The sequence below is a fragment of the Coturnix japonica genome, chromosome 1 (assembly GCF_054131305.1).
Source record: "Coturnix japonica strain WE chromosome 1, WE-NBRP24, whole genome shotgun sequence".
NCBI classification, from domain to species: domain Eukaryota; kingdom Metazoa; phylum Chordata; class Aves; order Galliformes; family Phasianidae; genus Coturnix; species Coturnix japonica.
In genome coordinates, this window is record NC_140663.1 from 72,569,396 (window position 1) to 72,592,538 (window position 23,143).

At 42.3% G+C, this 23,143-nt stretch overlaps 1 protein-coding gene across 6 annotated transcripts; it reads right to left on the bottom strand.

Annotated features, from left to right (window-relative positions):
* Positions 1 to 7: 7 nt before the first annotated feature.
* Positions 8 to 23,078, bottom strand: ATP6V1A (ATPase H+ transporting V1 subunit A). Of its 6 annotated transcripts, none has more exons than XM_085524389.1 (16): positions 23,027 to 23,078; positions 15,843 to 15,970; positions 13,131 to 13,225; positions 11,669 to 11,797; positions 9,931 to 10,145; positions 9,569 to 9,706; positions 9,234 to 9,385; positions 8,243 to 8,405; positions 7,581 to 7,689; positions 7,075 to 7,197; positions 6,870 to 6,984; positions 5,893 to 5,956; positions 4,925 to 5,128; positions 4,087 to 4,181; positions 3,138 to 3,309; positions 8 to 2,269 (listed from the first exon to the last, which is right to left on the bottom strand). In XM_085524389.1, the coding sequence occupies exons 3-16, from the start codon at positions 13,210 to 13,212 to the stop codon at positions 2,177 to 2,179; spliced, it is 1,854 nt and encodes a 617-aa protein (XP_085380515.1). In that variant the 5' UTR covers positions 13,213 to 13,225; positions 15,843 to 15,970; positions 23,027 to 23,078; the 3' UTR covers positions 8 to 2,176. The 6 variants fall into 6 exon arrangements, with proteins under 6 accessions (XP_085380515.1, XP_085380503.1, XP_032303150.2 ...); XM_085524377.1 differs by having other exon boundaries at positions 15,843 to 15,973; XM_032447259.2 differs by having other exon boundaries at positions 15,843 to 15,973; positions 22,948 to 23,078.
* Between the last annotated feature and the right edge of the window lie 65 nt (positions 23,079 to 23,143).

A 23,143-nucleotide genomic window follows, 5' to 3' on the forward strand; every position in this document is an offset into this window, starting at 1 on the left:
TAAGATCTACGTTAAATCCATTTTATTCTCATTGACTCCCAACAGTTTTTTAAATGTTTTTTTTTTGTTTGTTTGTTTTTTTACACAATTTCCAGCAACATACATTATGAAATATACAAGAAAGTAGGTGGTTGGGTTCTGCCCATCTTTTCATTCCTCCCACAGCTGTGGAGGGAAGACTCGCAGCACACAGTGAACATCAGAATCTCAACACTGAAAACCGAGACACAAAACAAAAAGAGACAAAAATATATAGGAAACTGTTTGAACTGGTCACACTTCAGGGCCAGGTACAGCACAATAAATATTAGAACTGTATTATCTTAGACATCTTCTGTAAAGTTTATAACATCCTCTATTTAAAGAGATAAGAACATCTGTTTTCTAGCATGAAATGCTACATAGTACAGTGGTGAAGGGTACAAACAATGAGGAATCCAGCAAGGGCTCAAATGGTGACTACTCATTCACACATGCTCATTGTTAAGTAAGCAGCATACACTGAAAGTTTGGTGAACTGTAAACTTAACTGTTCACTACCAGAATATCAGCTGGAATAGTAGTTTATTTTGGGAGAGCTAAACATAGTAAATCCACTTAAGTTTCAACTGAGCTCTCCATGGCAAACAGCGAGTTGATATCATCATGGAAGTGGCAGCATTTGGTCCTTAGCGCCGAGATACCCTTTCACCATTGCCGTTCAAAGCTGGCAGCTGGTGGAAAAAACACTTCAGTGTGGAATTAATGCAAAGCCCCGCCACTACCAGTGGCATCTCCAACTGTTACTGTTTCGTGACCATAACAAGTCTAGATGTCAGCTGGCACCCAACTGGGCATTACAGTGTTGCACAACAAAGAAGTATTAGATGTTATCTGACACAAGAGTCAAAGACCAAGGAGTACGCCAGCATCTTCACCTCTCTCTGCAGCAATGATAGGAGTGCTGGAACTTGAATTTTGACAGAAAAGCTGCTCTACACTCATTTCTCATCTCATACTAGTCATGCCAACAAGCCCAAGACACAGCAGAGTTTCAGTTGCTCGACAGACTGTGTGCTTCCAGAGCATGGTGCAGAAGTCGCTAGCTTCTCTTGCATCATAATCAAGAAGGCAGAAGTAAATACATTTTGTACTGTCAATCTTTCCCATCTTTATCCCCCCACCCCCAGAAGTTTAGCATCTCAGAATCTCTTCTACGCAATAAATGAGGACCATCTGTGCCACTGCCAAGCAGGCACAATGAACACAGGTGGAGCAGGAAGATTAAGCACATACTTTTTCTTTCCTAAACGCCACCTGGACATTGCACTGGTAGGCAAGAGTTGGTAGAGAGCACCACCTAGGAAAGATTATGTTCCTGGTCCACACGTGTGGAATCTTGTTACGTGTCACAGTACAAAGCAGCAGTAACAAGCTTCACAAACTAAAGCAGCTGAGTGTTGTGAAACATTATGGAGGGAGTGGGAGGCAAGAAGGCAAAAATATTCTGGAAGTTGAGCACCTATGGCTTCAATTTTAGCTGGTGCTCCATCCAACAGTCCTATCTGTATTAAGTAGGAAAATAAAATTCTATTTCTCCAGTGTACAAAAGCATACTGGCTACTCGCACGTGCTCATCTTCTAGTCAGTCCTTCCTTGCAGAGATCCAGATCTACCACATTTCAATACCAACAGACTCAGCCAAGGGCTGCAGAAGGGACGTAGCAGGGAAGAACTTTGGTTATATCAACATGTCATGTCAGAATATGGTCAGAAATTCTGTTTCATGATAGTCACTTAGCAAAGTGCTAGACCTAAATGCCCTTACCACTGCCAGCTCAGAATGTACCGCGTGACTGCATTAAGATCTACACCTCCTCTGCCAGTACAGGTCAGTTGGTTGTGCTACCAAATGATCTGGGGGAGGGCAAAGTGAATTTTTTCCCACCCTAGAAGTGTACAACAGCATTTCTTCACTCAGCCAAGCCCACTCGCACACCACTCACTATTTCAGACACACAAAGCAACGCCAAACACAAAGTAAGGAATGTTTTTGTAAAGACACTGAGTATGAACAGGGAAACATAGGGCTATTTATCAACTCAAGTACTGTTGCATCATTCTTGTAAGGTAGGGAAGCAGAGGAGCTGAGATGAGGAATTCAGAGGACAAACCAGAGTGGTCACAGAGGTTCAGTCTAGTCTTCCAGACTGCGAAATGCATTCTGCATATCCTCAAACAGTTGAGCATAGTCTGCCTTGATTTTTGTTTCACCATCTTTGACAGGGTCCTGAAAAACAATACATTGAGTGTACAGATCAGTCTCGAAAAGCCTCTGGTCCTTAAGACAACCCTGTTTTGCTACTGCTATATTTTCTTGACCTGAGGATTAACACCTGCTACATAGGCCAAATGTACTTACATGTGTGGATTACACTACTTCTCATCGCCTTGCCAAAGTACACAGACTACAGAACACTTACATTCTTTTGCTTCTTAGCCTGTAACCCAGGAAAGATCATTTTCATAACTATTACTGTGTTAGAGGGCCACCTCTACTTAACATGCATTCATTCTCTGGTTTCTATTTTTCAGACAATTCACTGCTATGCCAAAGTGCTAAGTGTCTTCTCGTGGCCAGGGTTTGTAAATGAAAGGATTACTTCCCTATCTCTACATAACCAGCTCTCAAGCAAGCTTATGTGCCAAGGTGTATCTTGTTCTGTTCTTGCTGTTTTAGTAGTATACACCAGGGTTCTACCTGTTGCAGAAACAAGCCAGTCCCCTGCAGAAGTAGAAGACACTGGTACCCAAGAACACCTACTTTTACGTGCAGCATCTCATGGTATTTGTTCCTGAAAGATTGGTGATACAAGCAATGGCTTAAGAGTTTTCACAAAATAACCATCGTACTTTATGCTCCTCAGCTATTTCAACATCAGATTGCATTACAGGTTATTGTCCTAGCAGTAAATGCTAAAACCGGAACATGCTGGTTTAAGTAGTATAGGGGTAGGAAAGCTGCACTCTACAAAGATGGGTGACCTACGTGCACAGACATTTATCTATGGCAACTAATAACCACTTTTAAGTTACAACCGCTCAGAGGCACTGAGCACTCCTCCAGAGAAACCCAAGCTGGTTCCTTATGAACATACCTTGAATTTCATGGAGGTAAGTCTATAGAGGATTTCACTCATGTTCTCTCGGATGATGGACCACGTGATCTTGTTGTCACTCTGGGCTGTGGTTTCTACAGCACGGCGTGCCATGTCATAAAACGCAATCATATTGGAAAGCATTCCCACTGTTTTGTAGAAAGGGCAGAATCTGATGAAACAGAAGAGGATCCGTCAGGTATCTCAGAGCAATTCACAGAACTACCCTTTGCTCCTTCCCGCCTTTGCAGCAACTCTGAATTCTCACCTGAAATAAAGCGTTAGTCTACTTCATGTCAAAGGAGAGAGACTGCCTATGGTTGACCTATCGAAAAACACTGGGCTGTCCTGAAGCAAGGTTTCTGAAGCAGCAACCAAACACTGGACCAAATGAGACAGAACAGTAACCACTGCTATACACATCTGTCATCTGAATCGGTGCCAATGCTAGTGAGAAAGGGAAAACACTAGAGCAGTCAGCAAAATTCCTCCTTCCTGTTTTGACCATTATGGAAGCAGGCTTCCTGCAAGCAGCCTGAGAGAACCTGACAATAAACACTGCAATAGGGGGGGAAAAATCCAGTAAGTTTTTAAACAGATCATAATTCTCAGTTACTTGCAATCATTCATTTGTTGCTAGAACAAACAGGAAGACTATGCGTGTTGCCTGTGAAAACAAAGTGTCTGTCTCCTCCTGAGGACATGCTGTTGCAAAAACTAACTGAACTCTATTCATTTCAATGGTTGAAGGCTGGAGAAACTCAGAGCACAACTGCATTTGGAAATGGGCTGCATGCCTTGAGTAAAACAATGTGAATACTTTGTTCAATGACTTCTGTTCTGCCATTTGTTTATGGCAAGTAAAATTCACTTCTGCACTGATTAGCTTCCAAATAAAATAGCTGTGGAAATCCAGACTACAAATGAAGGGGCAGCACTGTAGCCTTACCTGTCATAAGGTGTATAACCATTCTGTTGCAAGAAGTCATCCTTTATCAGCTTGGCAACCTCCAGGGTAATTTTGTCTGTTTCTGCCAAAGAAGCCTAGAAAGGTAAGGTCCACTGTTAGTTCAGTACTTATGTCCATGAAATCATAGAATCACAGAATGGTGGGACTGGAAGGGATATAAAAGGACCATCCAGTTCCAACCCCCTGCCATAAGCAGGGACACCTCTCTCTACACTAAGTTACCCAGAACCCCATCCAGTCTGGCCTTGAATGCCTCCAGGGATGGGGCATCCACAGCCTCTCTGGGCAGCTTGTTCTCATCTCACCACCCTCTTAGTGAATAATTCCTTCATAATACCTAGTCTAAACCTACTCTCTTAGTTTAAAATGTGTTATGTCCTGGCAAAGAACCATTAAGCGAAAGAACACTGGAAGTTAATGTAGCTCCCAGTAGAATTCTGTCTTTTGGTTATTTCTCACACCCTACTATCAAACAGACAATTTACTACATAGACTTATGGCCCTAGGATCACATTTCCTTCTCTTCTAAGGTTCATCTAAAGAACAGATTTCTGCTAAGGCAAGACTGGCGAATGAACTGATCTTGGCTGTGCTAGAAAATCAATGAACAGGGACAGCAGCGGAACAGAAGTTTCCCCAAACAACAGCAGTTACAACACGTTGCCATGCATTACTGCCACCATGTAAACCAGTAAAGCTCATCTAAGCACTGTGAAATTAAATTACTCTCTAGCACATACTATGTACCTGTAAACCACCATATCACGCTACAACAGTTTTCATGGAATCCCATGCTTTCTCACAGCTGGTTACTCACCTTCCCTACGAGCTGCACAATCTCCGCAAGGTCCTCCTCTTCCTGCAGGATCTCTTTGGCCTTTGTCCTGAGAGGGACGAACTCTGTAAAATGCTTGTCGTAGTATTCATCCAGGGCACGGGTATATTTGCTGTAACTGATCAGCCAGTTGACAGAGGGGAAGTGTTTGCGTTGTGCCAACTTCTTATCCAGGCCCCAGAAAACCTGCCAGAAGCCAGTGAGTTCAGCCAGTGTTCCAAATCAAGAACAAAATAAATGAAAGCAAAACGAACCACAAACAAGCAATCAAACAAACCAACCTCCAGTATGACAAGCAGGTCTGAGCAAACAATGCAGCAAAGGCTACCACAAATCTTCTAACTAAAGCCTGAGAAAGAAAACCTGCCTTTTACTAATTTAACTGTAGCAGTGACTTTCAAATATGAATCATCGAATGAATCATAGAATGGATTGAGCTGGAAGTTGAATTTAGGTTCATTCAGCTTGAGATTCCTTCTAAGTAAGGAGTCACCAGTAGCAATGAATCAATACAAAGGTCTAATTAAGTGGAGCCCCATTAGATACAGCTCATCCTACCAAAGCAGGGATGGGCAATTTGCAAGCTATCCTTCTCCCAGTCATCTCTGAGGATTTTTGTATGGTTTCAATGCACCTATCAAGGGTGGTTCACTTTCCACCCTATCTTAGAGAGTAGCCATACTTAAATTGCAGCACAAAAGGCTGGAATCAAAAAGCAAACAAATATTCCTGAGTAGTAACTGCTGGAATGAATTACCACCTTTTCTTCCTTTTCCAAACACATCGGTTCGGAGATCTCACAAGAGATTTCACATCCTACACTGTTATAATACACCCCTCAAAGCCGTCTGTGTAAAATTAAAGCTCTCACACCACATCCAGTGGCACTAATGCACTGAATTACAACCACTAGGTCTGGTAGCTTAGACAAAAGGGCTGCAGCATCCTACCTGAACAATGCCCAAAGTAGCCGATGTTACAGGATCTGAGAAGTCACCTCCTGGGGGAGAGACACTGAGCAGAAAGATATAGAAGGAAAAATAAATCAGAATCACTGCCACAGTTTAATCTGAACGTATGACCACATGGGTCTGTGATCACAGAAACATGAAGGGCCTACATCATTTCACATAAGTAATAGACTACAAATTTCTGCTGCAGTGAGAGTGGCAGCACATCTACGCAGGTGTGGGATATCAATTATATCAGTAACTGACTGACGGTATCAAGGTATCATTTCAGTCAATTTAGCTCCAGGTAGTCACTCCAGCTTGGGTTACCAAACCTGTCTCAACTGGAACAGAATCAGGAGGTGTGCTGATATGGCAGCTTGAAACACAGCTCAAAGATTTTATGTAAAATACCCCAATTTGAAATGATTTCAGATAAATATCAGATATTCACCACCTACACAGTAAGCACAAACTTCCTTTGGGCTTGACATACTAACACCTGCTTCCCCAAACAGGTAAAAGCTTCCCAAACTCAAACAACAGCTGAAAAGTTCCACATGATTTGTCTGGGCACCACATGCTTTTCACAGCCTGCTGCAGTTTGAGATATCCTGCTCCTGCTCCCTGTAATGCTATTATTTAGTAAGAGAATCATAATACATTATGCTTCCACACTGTTTCTCTACCTGCCCCCTCCTTCCCATTCTGAGCATGGTTTGACAGTGCTAATGGCTTTCTTTCTTGAGCCCCTTTCTCAGGCTGCTGTGACTGTGGTTCTACACCGCACAGAACTACCAATCACATTCATTCTCTCTGCTCCTGTGCACAGTTTAGCAACAGTCGAGGGTGATCAGAGATTACATATCTACGTACATTACACGTTCCTAGCTGTGAAGCTGCACACAGCAACAAAACCCTCTTGTCTGAAGGTATCTGGACATACAAAAAAGTAGAGGAAGAAATGCAACACTCACGCTCCAACAATGCTGACACTGCCTTCCCTTTCAGGATTTCCCAGACACTTCACTCTGCCAGCTCGCTCATAGAAAGAGGCTAAACGGGCACCAAGGTAGGCTGGATAACCACTGTCTGCAAGTATCAACACACAGAAACTGAGTCAAAAAGCTCTGAGTTTAAAGGATGTCTTTACACGTCTGGATGAAGAAAATAACAACTCACCAGCTGGCATTTCAGCCAGTCGTCCCGAAATTTCTCTGAGGGCCTCAGCCCATCGGGAAGTAGAATCTGCCATCATACTGACATGGTAGCCCATGTCTCGGAAATACTCCGACAGGGTGATTCCTGGAACAAATACAACAGCACAATGTAGGAAAGCATTGAAAAAGGAATTCTACCTACACATGTTGTCATGAAGAGGCAAACAAGATGCCCGCTCATGAAGAACACAAGATTACATAATTAATACACGAGGCAAAACTACAGGAAACCCAGTGCGGTAAGTTCAATTTATAAGCAAGAATTTATTCAGCATGTGGAGATCACAGTTGCGTATAACAAAGCCAAATCCACCTGTGATACTAAGACCTCATGCAGGCATAGCCTGAAAGGGTTGATTTATGTAATTAAGCAGGGGTCTTGGTCTGACCATCCTAGGAACTGAAAATACTAGAACAGGATGTCTTACTCCATACATACAGCCTTGTCCAGCCTCCTGTAAATCTTACCAGTATAGATAGAGGCCTCTCTGGCAGCCACAGGCATATTGGAGGTATTTGCTACCAGAGCTGTTCTCTTCATGATGCTTTCTACCTTGCCATCAACTTCCATTGTTAACTATAATGCAATGAAAAAGACACAACAAAAACTGTAAAGATTCCCACAAATTTAGCAATTTATTTATTTAAACTCTATTACCTTATATAAGGATAGTCTCCTCACAGCTAGTCTATCAAAGCAGTATTTAGATTAAAGATTTCAGGATTCTCTACTGTTTTTCCTTCCAGAATGAGCTGTACATGTGCCCCAGCCTCATTTCATCTGCTGCTAATGGCAATTCCTATTAATCCCATTGCTCACCACAAATAAGTGACGACAAATCTACTCCATCAGGAAGAACATTACCCTCTTTCAGCCTCACTTACTTCACTGAAAGAGCCAAAAAATCTTATGCTTCCTTCTTAAATTCACTAGGAAACAGAGAGCTTTTTCCCCACCTGTACTAATCTGAATTCATTTTCAACAACTGGATGTAAGCCCACATACATAACTCAGATGATCTCTCATATGCACACAAAAAGCAGAACACACATCCTGAACTGAATGCTAAACTAGTATAACAGCAAGTCTTTCCAAGAAGGTTTACTCTCCATTAATCTTCCATACTTACCTCAGGAAAATCTCTCAGTACTTCAGACATTTCATTTCCTCGTTCTCCACATCCTACATAAATGATGACATCACTGTTGGAGTATTTTGAGAGAGACTGAGAGATCACAGTCTTTCCGCAACCGAACGCCCCGGGAATTGCTGTTGTACCTCCTTGTACACACCTGAGTAAAGAAAAGGGATTCTGATTGGCAAGGAAATCAAGAACAGCTCTCTTCCATCTCAGAATATGTTTTCTAGTAAGGAAACAACTGCATAATTAAAAGCAGAACAACAGGAGTCACATTCAGTGTTCTGTCTGAGAAGCACAGTGGTATTTCACCAAACCAAAGACAAAGGAATAAACTATCCTTTCTTTATACTAACTTTGAAATACATGAGGTATGCTGGTACAATAACCACGCTTTCAAGCTTGAGACATAGTCCACACAGCTGGAAGCACCAATGGAAAGCAAACATTAAGAAAAGAACATCAGAGCTACTTAAATGTGCATTATAAGAATGAGCAGAACAATATTTTTAGGACGAAAAATTACTCAACTCTGTGCCTTGGAACTCAGCCACTTAAATGAGAAGTTTGAATTACAATTAAGTGTGACAGTTTCTACTTCAGACTCATTGCAAACTACACATCCTTAAGAACAGGAACAGAGATCCTACTTGCGTGCTCAAACGCAGATATCTAAGCTTGAAAGTTCTAGCTTTTCTGGAGGTTTGGTATGATTAAATTATTTTTACATTTGTCATTTGTTTCCTGAATTAATGTAAAAGAACCATCCTGTTAAACCACCTTTTAACTTTTCCATTTTCCATTCTTAGGTTCCTGTGTCAGATAGATATAGAAATATTAGCACCTCAGCTAGATGACTTTTTTTGAGATCACGCTGTGGTACACAGTGATTGTCTGTGGTCTGTTCACCCTTGAAGAAATTAACACCATTCTTTCTCCCAAAACAGATTTCTTACATACGAGCAGACAGAATATTACTTACGGGAAGAGGGCATCCAGCACCCGTTGGCCAGTTAACAAAGGATGATTCGCTGGTAACTTTTCAGTCACAGGACGGACTTGACGTACAGGCCAGACTTGGACCATAGTGAACTTCTCCTTCACGCCCTCAAACTCCAGCTCTAAGACAACATCCTAACAAAAAGCACAAGAAAAAAAAAACCACATAATCCCTGCTGGCAGGGCAGCATAAGTGATCACCGCTAACATTCTGTTGTATGAAAGGCTCTGAAGGTGGCATCCCACAGAAGAAAAAGGGTCCTGCAACCTTATGAAAGAAACATGGAATACCCGGTAACTGTTATTTGGGAGACTTACCGAAGTGTCATAGTTTCCCGGTGGAGCAATGTATGTAACTGTACCCCTGTTCCTTGGAGGCAGCATGATTTTGTGTTTGATAAGTGAGTTTTCATTCACCACACCATAAATGTCTCCACCAGTGATGTGGCTGCCGACCTGAAATCAGAAAGCACCTATTAGCCATAAACAAGAATTTCATTTTAAAGAATGTTGGCAAAGAGTCATATAAGATAACAATAACTATCAAGTCTAGCACCATTATGACTTCCTTTACAAATGCATTGTGAGATTGATTATTTGTAACCACTGTTCCTAGCAGTCACAGCCTTAGTGCTCTGAGAAGGAAGGAGAGAGGGGAGGATAGGCTCAGCAAGACCTACCCGCAAGCTTTTGGATGGCGTGAAGTCCCATTTGACATCTCGGCTCAGAGCTGACACATTGACACCTCTAGGGATATAGATACTTTTGGTCAGGGTGCTGATGTCTGACAGCGGCCTCTGGATACCATCAAAAATAGCTCCCATAATGCCAGGCCCCAGTTCCACTGAGAGGGGTTTGCCAGTACGGAGTACAGGATCTCCTACGGATACACCAGCTAAAGATTCGCTGAGGAAAAGTTCATCCAGAGAAATGACAGGGTAGAAATCATCACACTCACATCATCATACCCTTACAGCACTTTTCTGATTTTAATGTGATGGTTGTTAATATATAATATTTAACATATAACATACCGTCATTTGAGAAGCATGTAGACATTATACCAAACTACATCCAAAACTGCTAAAGCAACAAAGTTGTTTATCCTCTGGAGAGGTAAAGCAGAGAGTATATGTTCTGAGTTACAAACGTTAGTTCAAGTCAGCCACATGCATAGATTTCTTGCTGTACAAGACAGCATGATGGCAAAACATCAAACGTTTCTTAAATCTTCAAACATGTTTTCTAGGTTTACTGTTAAAACCAGACAGTGGCATGAAAAGATGTAATTTTTTCTCTGCTTTATAGTTTGCTAGAAACACACAACACAGCAGTTTTAACCTTGAGCTTTGCAGAGCTTTTTTGACAGGAGTCTAATTGTAAAGAAAGTCTGTCGTAGACTAGCATCTCCCTTCTCTCCAACACTGAGTTGTCTCTTTTAGGCACCACCTGAGCTCCAAAGATGCTCAATGGGCCTCTCTGCAAAGAGCCAGTAATTTAACAGAAGGCCCTATTAGAATACAGGAGACACTCTAAAAGCATATGTATGACTCAAAGAGAGATTAAATACAAGTTGTATTCAGAAAGCTCTTGCCATCCTCTTATCAGGAATCTAAGAGTAAACCGTACTTAAGTGCTGGACTTGTTCGATGCATTGATGGAAGGCTACTACATATAACAATGAAGAGCCAAATAAATATCAAATTAATAGGTACAGACACAACCCAGTGACCAGTTTACCATTCAGCTCCCCAAAACAAAGCACTGGGAGCCAGTACAGGCTTCTTCCCAACATCTACATGTAGGCAAAATCAACTCTTAAGAAGATTATGAGGGGGAAAAGCTACCTTTAAGTTTAATGAATTGCTCTTATGACATTGACTTATATGCTTTCAACAGAAAATGCACTTTACATTGACTAGATTCTAAATATATCCTGTCTATCTCTCATCTGGATGAAGATTCTGCAGTCACAATGTAGAAACAAAGAAGGATCAGATCCTATCTGTTAGAACAGTCTATCCAGAAGGAGGAATCCTGCTTACTTTACAGAAGCATTCCAAAGGCAGAGTTTTCAAAAGCAGGGAAAAAAATACAACACACTGCTTGGTAGCTTTACCATTCATAGCTGACATCTGTCAACATTCTTATCAAGGAGCTGTAATATTACAAAGCAAGTGAACCTAAACACATTGCTTGGTTACCAGGTAAAATAACAAAGAAGTTTCCTTCTTACACAGCCAAACAATATAAGGTTTACCTAAAAAAAAAATCAGGATTTACAAAAGATGTACAGAACGGATGCTGAACGTTGGCACTGGAAGTAACAACTGCTGGTCCCAGTCAGTTTTGTTCATTATCTTTACCATACCCACCACCGTGTTCTGCCTGGTCCAAAGTGATCAGTGGAAAGGATACATGTTTCTTCATACACCTGGACAGTGGCCAAATCACCTTCCAGTCGGATAATTTCCCCTACCAGTTCACTGTGGCCTACTCGTACCAGCTCATACATAGCAGCACCTGCCATGTTGCAAGCAGTGACCACTGTAGAAGACAAGACACACATAGATGAATATGTTTTCCCGTAGTTAAACAAGTTTTCGCATCAGAAGCTACTAAAATCTGGACAGGGTAAGACTAGTATTCACTCAGACCAGGAGTACATTTCTGATTTAGCACAGGGATAATTTGGCTGCCAAAAGTCCTGGTATTTTCAGGGTATTTTACCATTTGTGTTCATTATTCCACAGCACAACATCATGCAGTGCACTGGGATTAACAAGGTAATGCTGCAGCTCCAGTCTCGGAAGAGAATTGTGAACTACAGCTCCCAGAAGACTGTATTATTCCATTCTCCATTCAGACATTCCATTGTAAGGAAATGCTATTTTGGTGTTTTATTTTGTATAAAAGTCATGAATTACTTCAATGTCTTAAGTTAAACTTCTACAGATGAAGATTACAACACATTTTGGGCTTGAAAGCCTCTTACCATTTTGACTTAAATATCAGCAGGTTATATGTAGACTGCCACTTACATTCAGCCTTGTTGCTTTAGAAGGAAATTTATCATGTCCTTTGTGTTATATCATCCATTTTGCATAAAGGTTTTGTGTCTTTACAAAAAAAAGTTATATTTCCCGCATCTAAAGAAACTTGTATCAGTTTTAAACTGCATTCAATCATCATCTCTGCGGTTAAGAAACTGGCTTTTTTTTTAGGTAGCCTCTAGCCAAAGTAGCTTCTTGTTCATCATAGAAGCCCTATGAAAAAAGAGGTACACTATTCTTCTGTTCTCACACTGCCATGCTCTCCTATATCTCATAAAGAGAAAGGAAAAAGCCAGTACAGTCTGCTTTTAAGCAGATAAAACAGGAGGAGCAGTCCTCCTTCCATATGCACTACCACCTTTCTTGACTCTTGCAGCAAACCTTCAGCCAATGGTGCAGTAACACAGAGCAGGCTGACAGTGGCAAAGGACTGGGCATTCCAGATAGCAAAGGTCAAAACAGGATCTCAATGAGAACAGACCAAGCATCACACATCCTCATTGAGAAGCCTAATGCAGATCCTAGTGCTTTATGCCAACCAGAATGCTTGCAGATTTATTATTTTTTTAATTACTATTCCTCAATCTTATTAAAAGATATAATGAACAATAAGCAAACTAATCAGCATTAACACCACATTAGTAAATATATTATTCATTCATATATCTTTCGTATAAACCAGCAACTGTTTCTGAAATAAGCCCAAAAAACCCTACCTACAACTTATCATACTTACATACATACATGTTCACTTATATAACTGGACATCAGGGTTCATAATACATTAGATGAAACAGAACTCATGATTTCCCTTACAAAATACCCACCAGGTCCTGAGACTCCATGGACATAGCCAACAAAAGCTTCTCTGTCCTCATCACGGATTTTTGGTAGCTTGGAGAAGTCCATTTTGCCTGTTCAACTGTACAGAAGGAAAAAAAAGAGGATGAGTCACTTCTGAAGAATACATGCACATGTAGTTTGTTCCTCCCCTCCTGCCTTCTGCTCTTTTCCTTTCATTAGAAACAACACTGAAGACTCCTGAACTAACCGCTTGGATCCTAAAGCTATGTCGTGTTAAAAAATAACTTGCTTAAGCAAACTAGAACTAACATCCCTCCCTCCAGGGAGAGAGGGCTGGAACTTTACTCCCTAATATGCTCCACACAACACTCCAAAAACACCCTAAGATTACCAGTCTAATTTCAAGCCAAATAACAGTTTATTTAAACAATGGAGAACATCTTCTGCCTCCTACATCCCACCTAAGGTTCTTCAAAATACAGTCTCTCAAGATTCTGAGTGATTCACAGACACCTGCATGTAGCACAATACAGGGCTGCTTAACAGCCACCGTTCTCTAAAAAGCAATACTACAAAGAGAACTTCCACAATGACTATTTTTGCCACCTCAAATTGATGGATCAGCATTTAAATAGAAAGCACGTATTTTAATAACACACGCACTCAAAACTCCTCTATGTGCCTCACAGTTAACACAGATCCCTTCACAAAAGGTATCGCGCAGTCTTTGCTCTAAGTGAAACCTGTAGAACGTCAGAGAAGAATAACAGCTAACAAACTCAACTCACAGCAGTTAAACAATAGACTGATACCTCCTGACAGCCACTGAATGGAAAAGCTGAACAATCATCACAGAAAAAGCTGTTCAGGGATCTGAGCTAGCCCTGGAATTGGCAGTTGGGCTGTCCTGCTTCTGGTGCAGATAAGAGCATGGAAGGGTTTTGTCGGCCCTTATCATGCTTTGTGTTGCCTTGGAAACGAGTTAGCGAGCAGTAAGGCAAATGCCTACCCACTCGCACTTTATTGGCACATTTATCATACAATGCTGGTGGAAGGCGCAGTGTGGTAGCCCCTGCATGCTCTGCGTACCAACAGGGCCTATCTTACCTAGCAAAAGCATGCCATTCAACAACACAAACCTTGTGTAATACAGCTTCCATTGACTCATTTCCCAGCTGCTACCCCAACAGTTGACTGTGACTCAGTTGCTATCAGCCTGGTGTTGAACTGGTAAGCTGGAGCTCAAGGCCTCTAAGTCAGGTATCTGATAGATGCCCTCTACTCCCTACAATGACAGTTTATTCTTTAAGCTGCTTCCTGTTTAGGCCTAGAAGATGATTTTCATTTCATTGCTTATTTTTCATAATCCCCTTCTGACAGAAGGGCCTCACAAAACAGTTCCTGAGCAACTGGTAAGAGCTCATTCTGGTTGGGCTTTGACCGTCTCCTCTTTTTCATTTTTGAGGATTAAAATATCGCAAAACTTAAGCACAACTGCTTTTTTGCACTGAAAAATGCACCTTTGAATCCACCTGAACACAGAACGCAAAACAACCTCTGGAGTCCTACCGCTAAACCTCCTGGAGGAGGATAAACAAGAAAGCGCTAGACACAACTCTCCAAGTGAATTAATGGCAGCCATATGGCAAAGGGTCTCAAAAGAAAGACAAGCTACCCAGGCAAACAAAAGCAGGTTTCAAGTTAAATTAACATTTCTTCATATCCAAGCCAAAACCTGAAGGTCAGTTAGAGTGAGAAATCCTTCCTCACCTTTGCTCTATCTCCTACGCACAACACACACAGGATAAAAACACCATCACCCAGCCAAGCTGGCTCCTTCTCTAAGGGGCTACACATCTTTTAACATTGAGCACAAAGTAAGAAATGCTATGCTGTCTCTGGACAGTTTTCTTGTGCTTCCACATCAGCATTACAGATTTAGATGAGAAATTCACAGAAAGCAGAAATGCTGCCTTATGTACCTGCACTGTTACACGTCTACCTCGTTAGCACTCAGAACAAAATGCCTTAAAGCATGTTGGGATATGCTGAGCATTGCTTTGTTCTTGTACAAACCCAGACACCACAGCAGCTAGCCATTTGAAAGCCAACTGCTTCTTACAGCCCTTCAAGGGCCTCTCACCAACACAAGATATGCAATTCATCCTGACAAAGTCCACTAGCATACAAACACAGGGTATTAGCCCAACCTTAATTCCCACATTATAAACAAGGATGATTCTAGCATCCCACAATACTTACAAATAGGAATCTTCCTTGCTTCGAACTGCTCAACTACTAATTTAAGAGAGGCTTTTAAGCTCTAACATGGTTAGAATATGAACAGTGCCAGAAATATTACTATCAGCAGGAACATCTCAGACTGAAAGATGATTTATTAAAGTAACACCGCAGTCATCATTCAATAAATAAATAAATAAATAAATAAGAAATTTAGGATTGCTGTTGTTTTTAATTTTGATTTCTCCCCCAGCACAGTAATTTGACTCGGTAACCCCCAATGGAAGCATCCTGCTCTCAGTGCTGAAGAAACCTGTTTTCTGCTACAGTTTTAGTTCTGCTTCATCTATTTGATCAGTCCCCCAGGTTACCCAATGATCTGCCTTACCACATCAACCTCTGCAAATTAAGCTTTTTCTAGTGAGATTTTTAGGAGCCTTCGTACAGCACTTAAGAAAATTCATGACTGTTTAATAATATAAACAGATTCTTACCTTGTTTTGCAAAATCGGGAGGGACAAAAATCCCCACAGATGAAGCAAAGCCAGAATTCAGCAGTTAAGCAGCACTACTTCCCAAATAATTGTCCTTCTAATGCCCCTGTACACAGGGATGAGAAAGCCTGCTGCAGAAGGGAAAGAAATTTCTGACACACAGCAGAGGCACAACCACCTGACTTGATGAGTCATCAGTCTCTCTCCCACCAGCACCAGGGAATGCCGCAATAGCAAACCAAGCAACCTAAAGCCCAGCAGAACTCCCATCTACGCCCCCTCCTTGTGGCACAGCACCAGACATACTAAAAGCAGCGCTCGCCATTCATAGTAAGGACCTCCTACAAAGCCAATGACCTCAATGTCCCAAGTGCTGCATGTTAACACATGAAAAATCCTTGAGAGATGCATGCTTGCTGCTGGAATCAGTTTGCCTACCAGTGCTCCAGTGTAATATATCTGTGCCAGTGAACACTGTTCCCCAACAGCTTAACAGATCACTGTTTAACAACAGGCTACACAGGCAGGAACCGAAGGCACTGCAATTCTAATTGCTTGAGTATTTAGAATAGGTATTGATTCTCAGCAAAACAGTCTCATCAGGGCTTAGTGCTGTAACACAAACCCCTCTGCCTTGCTGGCAGGAGCATTGGTGTGTAACACCCAACACCTTATTTGCACAGACTGATGCTACACCTTTTGCGACAGCCATTAGAACCTGCTGTCACATCTGGTGGCCACTGACATATCCTGCATACAGCACAAAAGACAAGCAGCTGCATGTTCTCTCCTCCCAGGAAGCTGCACAATCCCAAGAGCTCCCTGCAGCCACCACAAATCTTTCTTAATAGGTTCTAGGATAAGCAACACATCAAATTAGCACGAAAGTCTAAATACACCTTGTCAAAACTGCATTAAATAGCACCAGGCCGGCAATTCAGAGACAGAAGCATCCATGTTGGAGTAAGCCAATAACTAGCTGGCTCAAATGGCATGTATGGCTGCACATGAGTCAAGTTTTAGAATCATGGCTGTCAACATTTGCTGTGTTCTCCTGCACAGCTTTTGCTACAGGATGTAAATCCCGCTATCTGGATGCATGAGGAAGTGTTGCATGGATCCCATAAATAATATGGCAATCACTGACACAGACTTACTGTAAGTTGGACAGTTTATACTTCCCCTTCTAACAGATGATAATTTTTTAAGAGGAAGTACTAAAAAAAATACCCAATAAAATACAGATCTTAAGGTTAGTAGACAAAAGCAGAAGTTAGGCAGCATTTTGAGACATGGCCATCATTGCTTCTTACACTCAACAATACAGACAGCCTTCCATTTAAATACCCCATACTGTTCCATGTGCCACAGGACATACAGAGGTTTGCCTCTGCTTGGCAGGTTGGGAATCTGCATCAGTAATGCTCACCTACATGCTATGCAACCACGCAAGGCAATTTATCCTTTGTGTAACTTTCGCCTTGGGTGCTATAAAGCCACTTCCCCTCACATGAGGCTTGCTACCTAACACATGTACAGGTACACTCAGGTGCATTCAAGATCGAAAAAGGCTGCCATTGCCAGCATACTACACTTGTCCTGAAGCCTAATGCCTTCAGGAAAGCCAATGCTGTGCAACATGGCAATTCATGATGCTCATCACGAGTTCCTACTGCTTTCTCAAACACATGGGGACTTAAACAGCAATACATACAAGCTCAATACTTCAAGCAAATGTCATACCTTCTGACTTCAAGTGAATTGGTCGTTCAATACCTAAAATTAGTAAAGATACTCATTTTATCAACTAAAACATTCCCATTTTGAGAGAAGCCCCTTTGTCCATCTGAATAGATCATCATCTGACTGGTTAAAAGCGATAGTATTTCATAACACAGTTTTCTAACACTAATCCTTACCCCCCAGCTCAGAATGCTTCTCCAGAAGAGCTTATGAAGTTGAAATGGATGAGCCTCCCCTTCTTTCTAGTTGTTACACTGCTTCACAAGTTTCCAAGTGTGAACAACCTGACATTCCTTTCAGGCTGTAAAGCCTCCTGACCCTTCTTTGACTTGATAAGCTTTCATACAAAAGAAAGATCTAATGCAACAGAGACCCAGTCTGTAACAGACAATATTAATATTCGTTTCGGAGGCTAACAGTGACCTCTTTTCTTATCCTGATCCTGTCAACTGCTATGGCTGAGTTCTCCAGCCATCTGCTCTGCACAATGCTCAGTCATTTCCCCTAGATGAGCAATAGTTTCATTAACCTCACTACTGCAAAGCTGAAGCATCTACCCTTTCTTTTATTAAACAAGAGAGTCACTCTGCTTTTAGGTGCATTTGGTTTTGTCACTTGTTACTCTAATCTTTAAGATTGCAAACATCAGAACGAGATGAATGCAAAAGCTGGAAGCAATTGCAGAAGCTTCACCACAGCTCAGCAAAGTAACTTCTGAAGGGTCAAAGATTCTTAGTTTATGGAACAAAAAGTGTAAAATCTCACAAAGCAACTATCGCTGGGCTTATAGTCAGGGTCGAAGAGCTGAACCAGGAATGGTTTTGTATGGGAGCCTTTAAGAAAGATCCAATACACCTAGCAGATAGAAGTACTCTTTATAGCACTTTGGTATAATGAAACACCCGGCCGGAATCACAACACACGTAGGCATAGGATTCCAGTGAAAGGAAATTAAATTGAGGTTGACTTTTCCTGTAATGGAAAACTTCATTTTTATACTTAAAGGCAAGTTAAGCCACATTTGGAGATTTCATGTTCCATTACCTGAAGCATTTACAGTTTCTTCAGACAAGCCACAGCCCCTCCAATGTAAACTATGTATTGCAGCAGCTGTCTGAGTATGTATTAGTCCAGTTATAATAAACCCCTTTAACAAAGGAACAATTCTCTGTCTACAAAACCAATACCTTCATTTATAACTTTTCCATCCCTCCTCAAATTGAACCATCACAACCACAGAGTACTATGGGACATGTTTAGGACATAGAATGCTGGCCAGTGTCAGAGATATACACAGACTACCTGTCTTTTATGCAGTCTTAAACAATGGCAGCAAGTCCCTTGAACAAGCCAGCAGAGCTTACAGCATGTTAAAGGTGCAATACAGCGAGTGGAACACGGCATCTTCACAGTGCACGGGATGCAGGCTGTCAGGAAGAGATAGTTGAACTAAATGGCTCCCTGGAACTCACCGGCGCACCAAAACTTCAACTAGGCCACAAGAATCTGCAAATCATGTGTGATCTTCAACTGGTTAACAAGCTCAAAGAAGTTCACGTCACAGAGATGCCTTCTAGGAACACAGATATCCCTTAAGAGCTTGCATATACAACAGGGGTACTTCCAGCATAAATTTTAATTGACTTAACAGCTCAGAAGGAAAAATCCCAGTTGTTAACAGATGTAGAATGGCCTTCAAGACTATTCTTCTCACAAATGCTAATGCAAAAAGCCCAGTGCTACAGATACATGGCCATGACGGCTGCTTTCATTCTAGTTTTAGTACTCCCTGACAATAATATTTTAGGAAATAGACAGCAGACCTTCCAAAATTCTGTAAACTAGGACAGAAGAAACTGTCAGCAGCTCCCATGAATGCATTAGATCACTGTCAGACAAAATACTTCTGGAGAGCGGTCTGGAACTCTGAAACTCACTGTTAGATAAGCTCAGGGTAGTAAATAATACTAAAGAAATTGAGCAGCTAAGACTGATCTTCGTGTGTCATTTGGTTAAGTTATAGTAATAAAGTCTGATAATGACTTTCAGGATTTATCCATATGTATCTTAGTTTTCAGAATAAGCCGTTTCAGTAAAGAAATGATGCTGCAAAAGAACAACTAGATTACATACATTAATCTAAGAAGATAGAGATAAATGGTCTTTTTATAAGAAGTGAGGGGTGACAGAACAACAACTTGACAGAAACAAGAGACATAAATGTATAGATTATATAAGGCAACCATACAAAAAGCACTCGATGCGGGTTGTAGAATTACTGCCATGAGGTACAGCCAAATCCATTAATATAATGCATATAAAGCTTAATATAAATGCTTGATATAATGCTTATAAAGCTTAATATAAGCTTAGCTTTCCGTTTCCAAAGGAGGGGAGCAACAAAAGCACTTATTCAGAGCATAAAAGTTGCACTCATGGCATCCATAAGATCCAAATTAAGCCAGTTCTGCACACTGGATCTACAGGCAACAACCTACTGCAAAACTAGCTTAGCCTCTGCCCAAACACATTAAGTTGAATCATTCAGCTTCATGTGTTGGACTAGATCCCCATTTCTCTCCGTCCTGTTGGAAGGCTGAAGAAGTCACACGCCTGAGGACAGCGAGTAATAGTGAACAAGTATAATATTCCAACTGAGAACATCATCTGCTGTCTTTGATAGCGTTCCATCCTAAAAAAAAATAAATCATGTGGATGACATCCTCAATATTTCCCACACTTTCCTTAGTGTTAATGTTACAAGTGGCAGGGAAAGAAAATCTATTTCAGTTCTCTGCGATAACTGCTACATAAGTGCTAATGCTTTCCCAGGCAACATAGTTAAAAACAAATAAATAATAAAGAGCAGTTATTACTGACAAGCAATAGCATCAAATGCTACGTTAAAGAGACAGAATCATGGTATCAGAACACAAGAGGTGAAGCACAGAGCATCTGAATACATCTCCAGGGGAATCATCTAGTAACCTGCTGGTGTGCAGCTGCTTTGGATGACAATATGTAATACTAGTGCCCGTGTGCATCTGGAAGATAAACACACAAAGTAATACTGGGGAAAAAATAAGATGTGGAAGCACAGTGAAGCCTACAAGCTGTGCAAGTTTGGATGAATGAGGTATAAAACAGTCGAGATATATTTAGATCAGAATAAAAGCTACGTTTAAGCTAACACTAAATGAAAATGAAGCTCATTGCTCGTGGCTGAGCCCTAATAGTCGCAGTATCTGTAGAAAGCAGATATGGAAAATGGAAATACTGTACTTACAGGAAACTAAGATCTTGTGTTACTGTTGCAACACGAGACTTCATCCCCCATTTGAAGAGTCAGCTGATGCTGGCAGACATTTTCCAGTCTTGTCTTAATTTTCCTTCCCTATGCTCTCAAACTAATGCCAGTGTTTATCATCAGCGCCAGGGTTTGCCCCTTATTATAGAATTAATGTTAGCTTTTTCCACCATACATAATGTTATACTGTAAAACAGTTTTTAAGAAGATTTGACATAACATCCTGAAAAGCAGAGCTAAAATAACCCTCAGCATTTTTGGTCATACAAAGAGCTATTCATGCTGATCTCAACTAACATATTAAGTAGAAAGGAATAAAGTGCAGATATATAATATTAATGCTTGACTGCAAACCATAGCGTAGAGAAGCCATTCAACACTGTGAATTTGCAGTGTTAAAGTCAGCACAAACACAACAACTTACAAAAGGTGTGAAGGATCTGCCTTGCAGTTACCTGACCCTGCTGGTGCCAACCTACACTTGCCACATCCTCACTCAGGTGCTACAGATGGGTGGGTCAATAAACCACCTCTAACATGCTGTCAGTGAGTCTTCCTTCACTTCCTTGAGTGGTATTCGCATTTGAAATACCGTGCTGGATCAAATAGCCTGGATAATTTGCTAGAGGATCACACGACAGTGAATGAAAGTATCATTTATTCCAACCTAAAGCACAAATTCGCTATCAATGGAGCCTAGTAAAAACACAGGAAAAAATCAGCTTGGGCAACTACAGTGAATGGATAGAACCTGAAACACATATGCCAACAACATTACCTAGAATCCAGCCACTAAAACTCACATCAAGACAATAAAGGTCTTAAGGGTGACAACTGGAACATCTCGCTTAAACTCAGGTTTCACCATCACCGACAGGAATAGGAAACACAAGGGATTTATCACAGCACCTTCAGCTCAAACGCTGCCATCAGCAGCACCAGCGGGAGCACCATGCCTGCCCCATAACCCTCCATTCACCGCAGGGCCCAAGCACGGCGAGGATCAGCTTCACCCATCCAAAACAGCGGGCGTTCTGCACACAGAAACCGGGAAGCAGTTTGCGATAGAGCACGGAGACACCCCGCTAGGCCTCTCACAGAATCACAGAATGACCCGGGTTGAAGGGACCTCAAGGATCATGTAGTTCCAACCCCCCTGCCTGGCAGGGCCACCAAACATACACCTTTACTAGATCAGGTTGCCCAGGGCCCCGTCCAACCTGGCCTTGAACACCTCCAAGGACGGGGCATCCACAACCTCCCTGGGCAGCCTGTTCCAGGGCCTAACCACTCTCCTAGTGAAGAACTTCCCCCTAACATCCAACCTAAATCTTCCCTCTTTTAACTTAAAACCATTTCCCCGTGTCCTGCTATTGTCAGCCCTTTCCAAGAGTTTACTCCCCTCTCGGGAGTAAGTTCCCTTCAGGTATTGAAAGGCTGCAATGAGGTCACCCCGCAACCTTCTCTTCTCCAGGCTGAACAAACCCAACTCCCTCAGCCTGTCCTCACAGGGGAGGTGCTCCAGCCACCTGATCATTTCTGTGGCCCTCCTCTGGACCCTTTCCATAATCTCTATGTCTTTTTTGTACTGAGGGCTCCACCTGGACACAGTACAACAGATGGGGCCTCACAAGAGCCGAGTAGAGAGGGACAACCACCTCCCTATCCCTGCTGACCACCCCTCTCCTGATGGAGCCCAGGATCCCTCTCCAGAGATCTCACAAGGCTCCTCGCTGCAAAACCTGGCGAGAAAATCCACCGCATGAGGAAGGAGCGCGGTAGGCGCAATGCCGTGGCCCTGCAGCCCAGCTGCCATCATGCAGCAGGCAGGCGGGGCGGCAGCTGAAGGTCAAGGCGCGGAGGCCTCTCCCACGGCCAGATCCCATCCTGCGGGCGGACAGCGACGGCCAAGCGCAGCACTGCGGCGGCTGAGGGCCGCACCGAGCCTTCAATGGGGAGGACGGCGCTCCCTCCCTACTCCCTACCGCGCCCGTTAATGACGGCTGGAAAAAACGATGTAACCCCTTAATAGCCGCCCGATCCCTCACAACCTACCGAGGGGGGGAACGAGCAGAGCGGCACCGACCCGGTATAGAGCTGTGGAAGCGATATGTCTGGCTCGAGGCCGCCTTACCGAAGCGCCGCTCCGTCCCAGCGCCGGCGGCCGCGGATCAGCTGATGGCGGTGCCCCAGCGCGCACGCTCCGTCCCCTCCCCCTCGCCGCCATTCGCGCCCCGACCCCGCCGCGCAT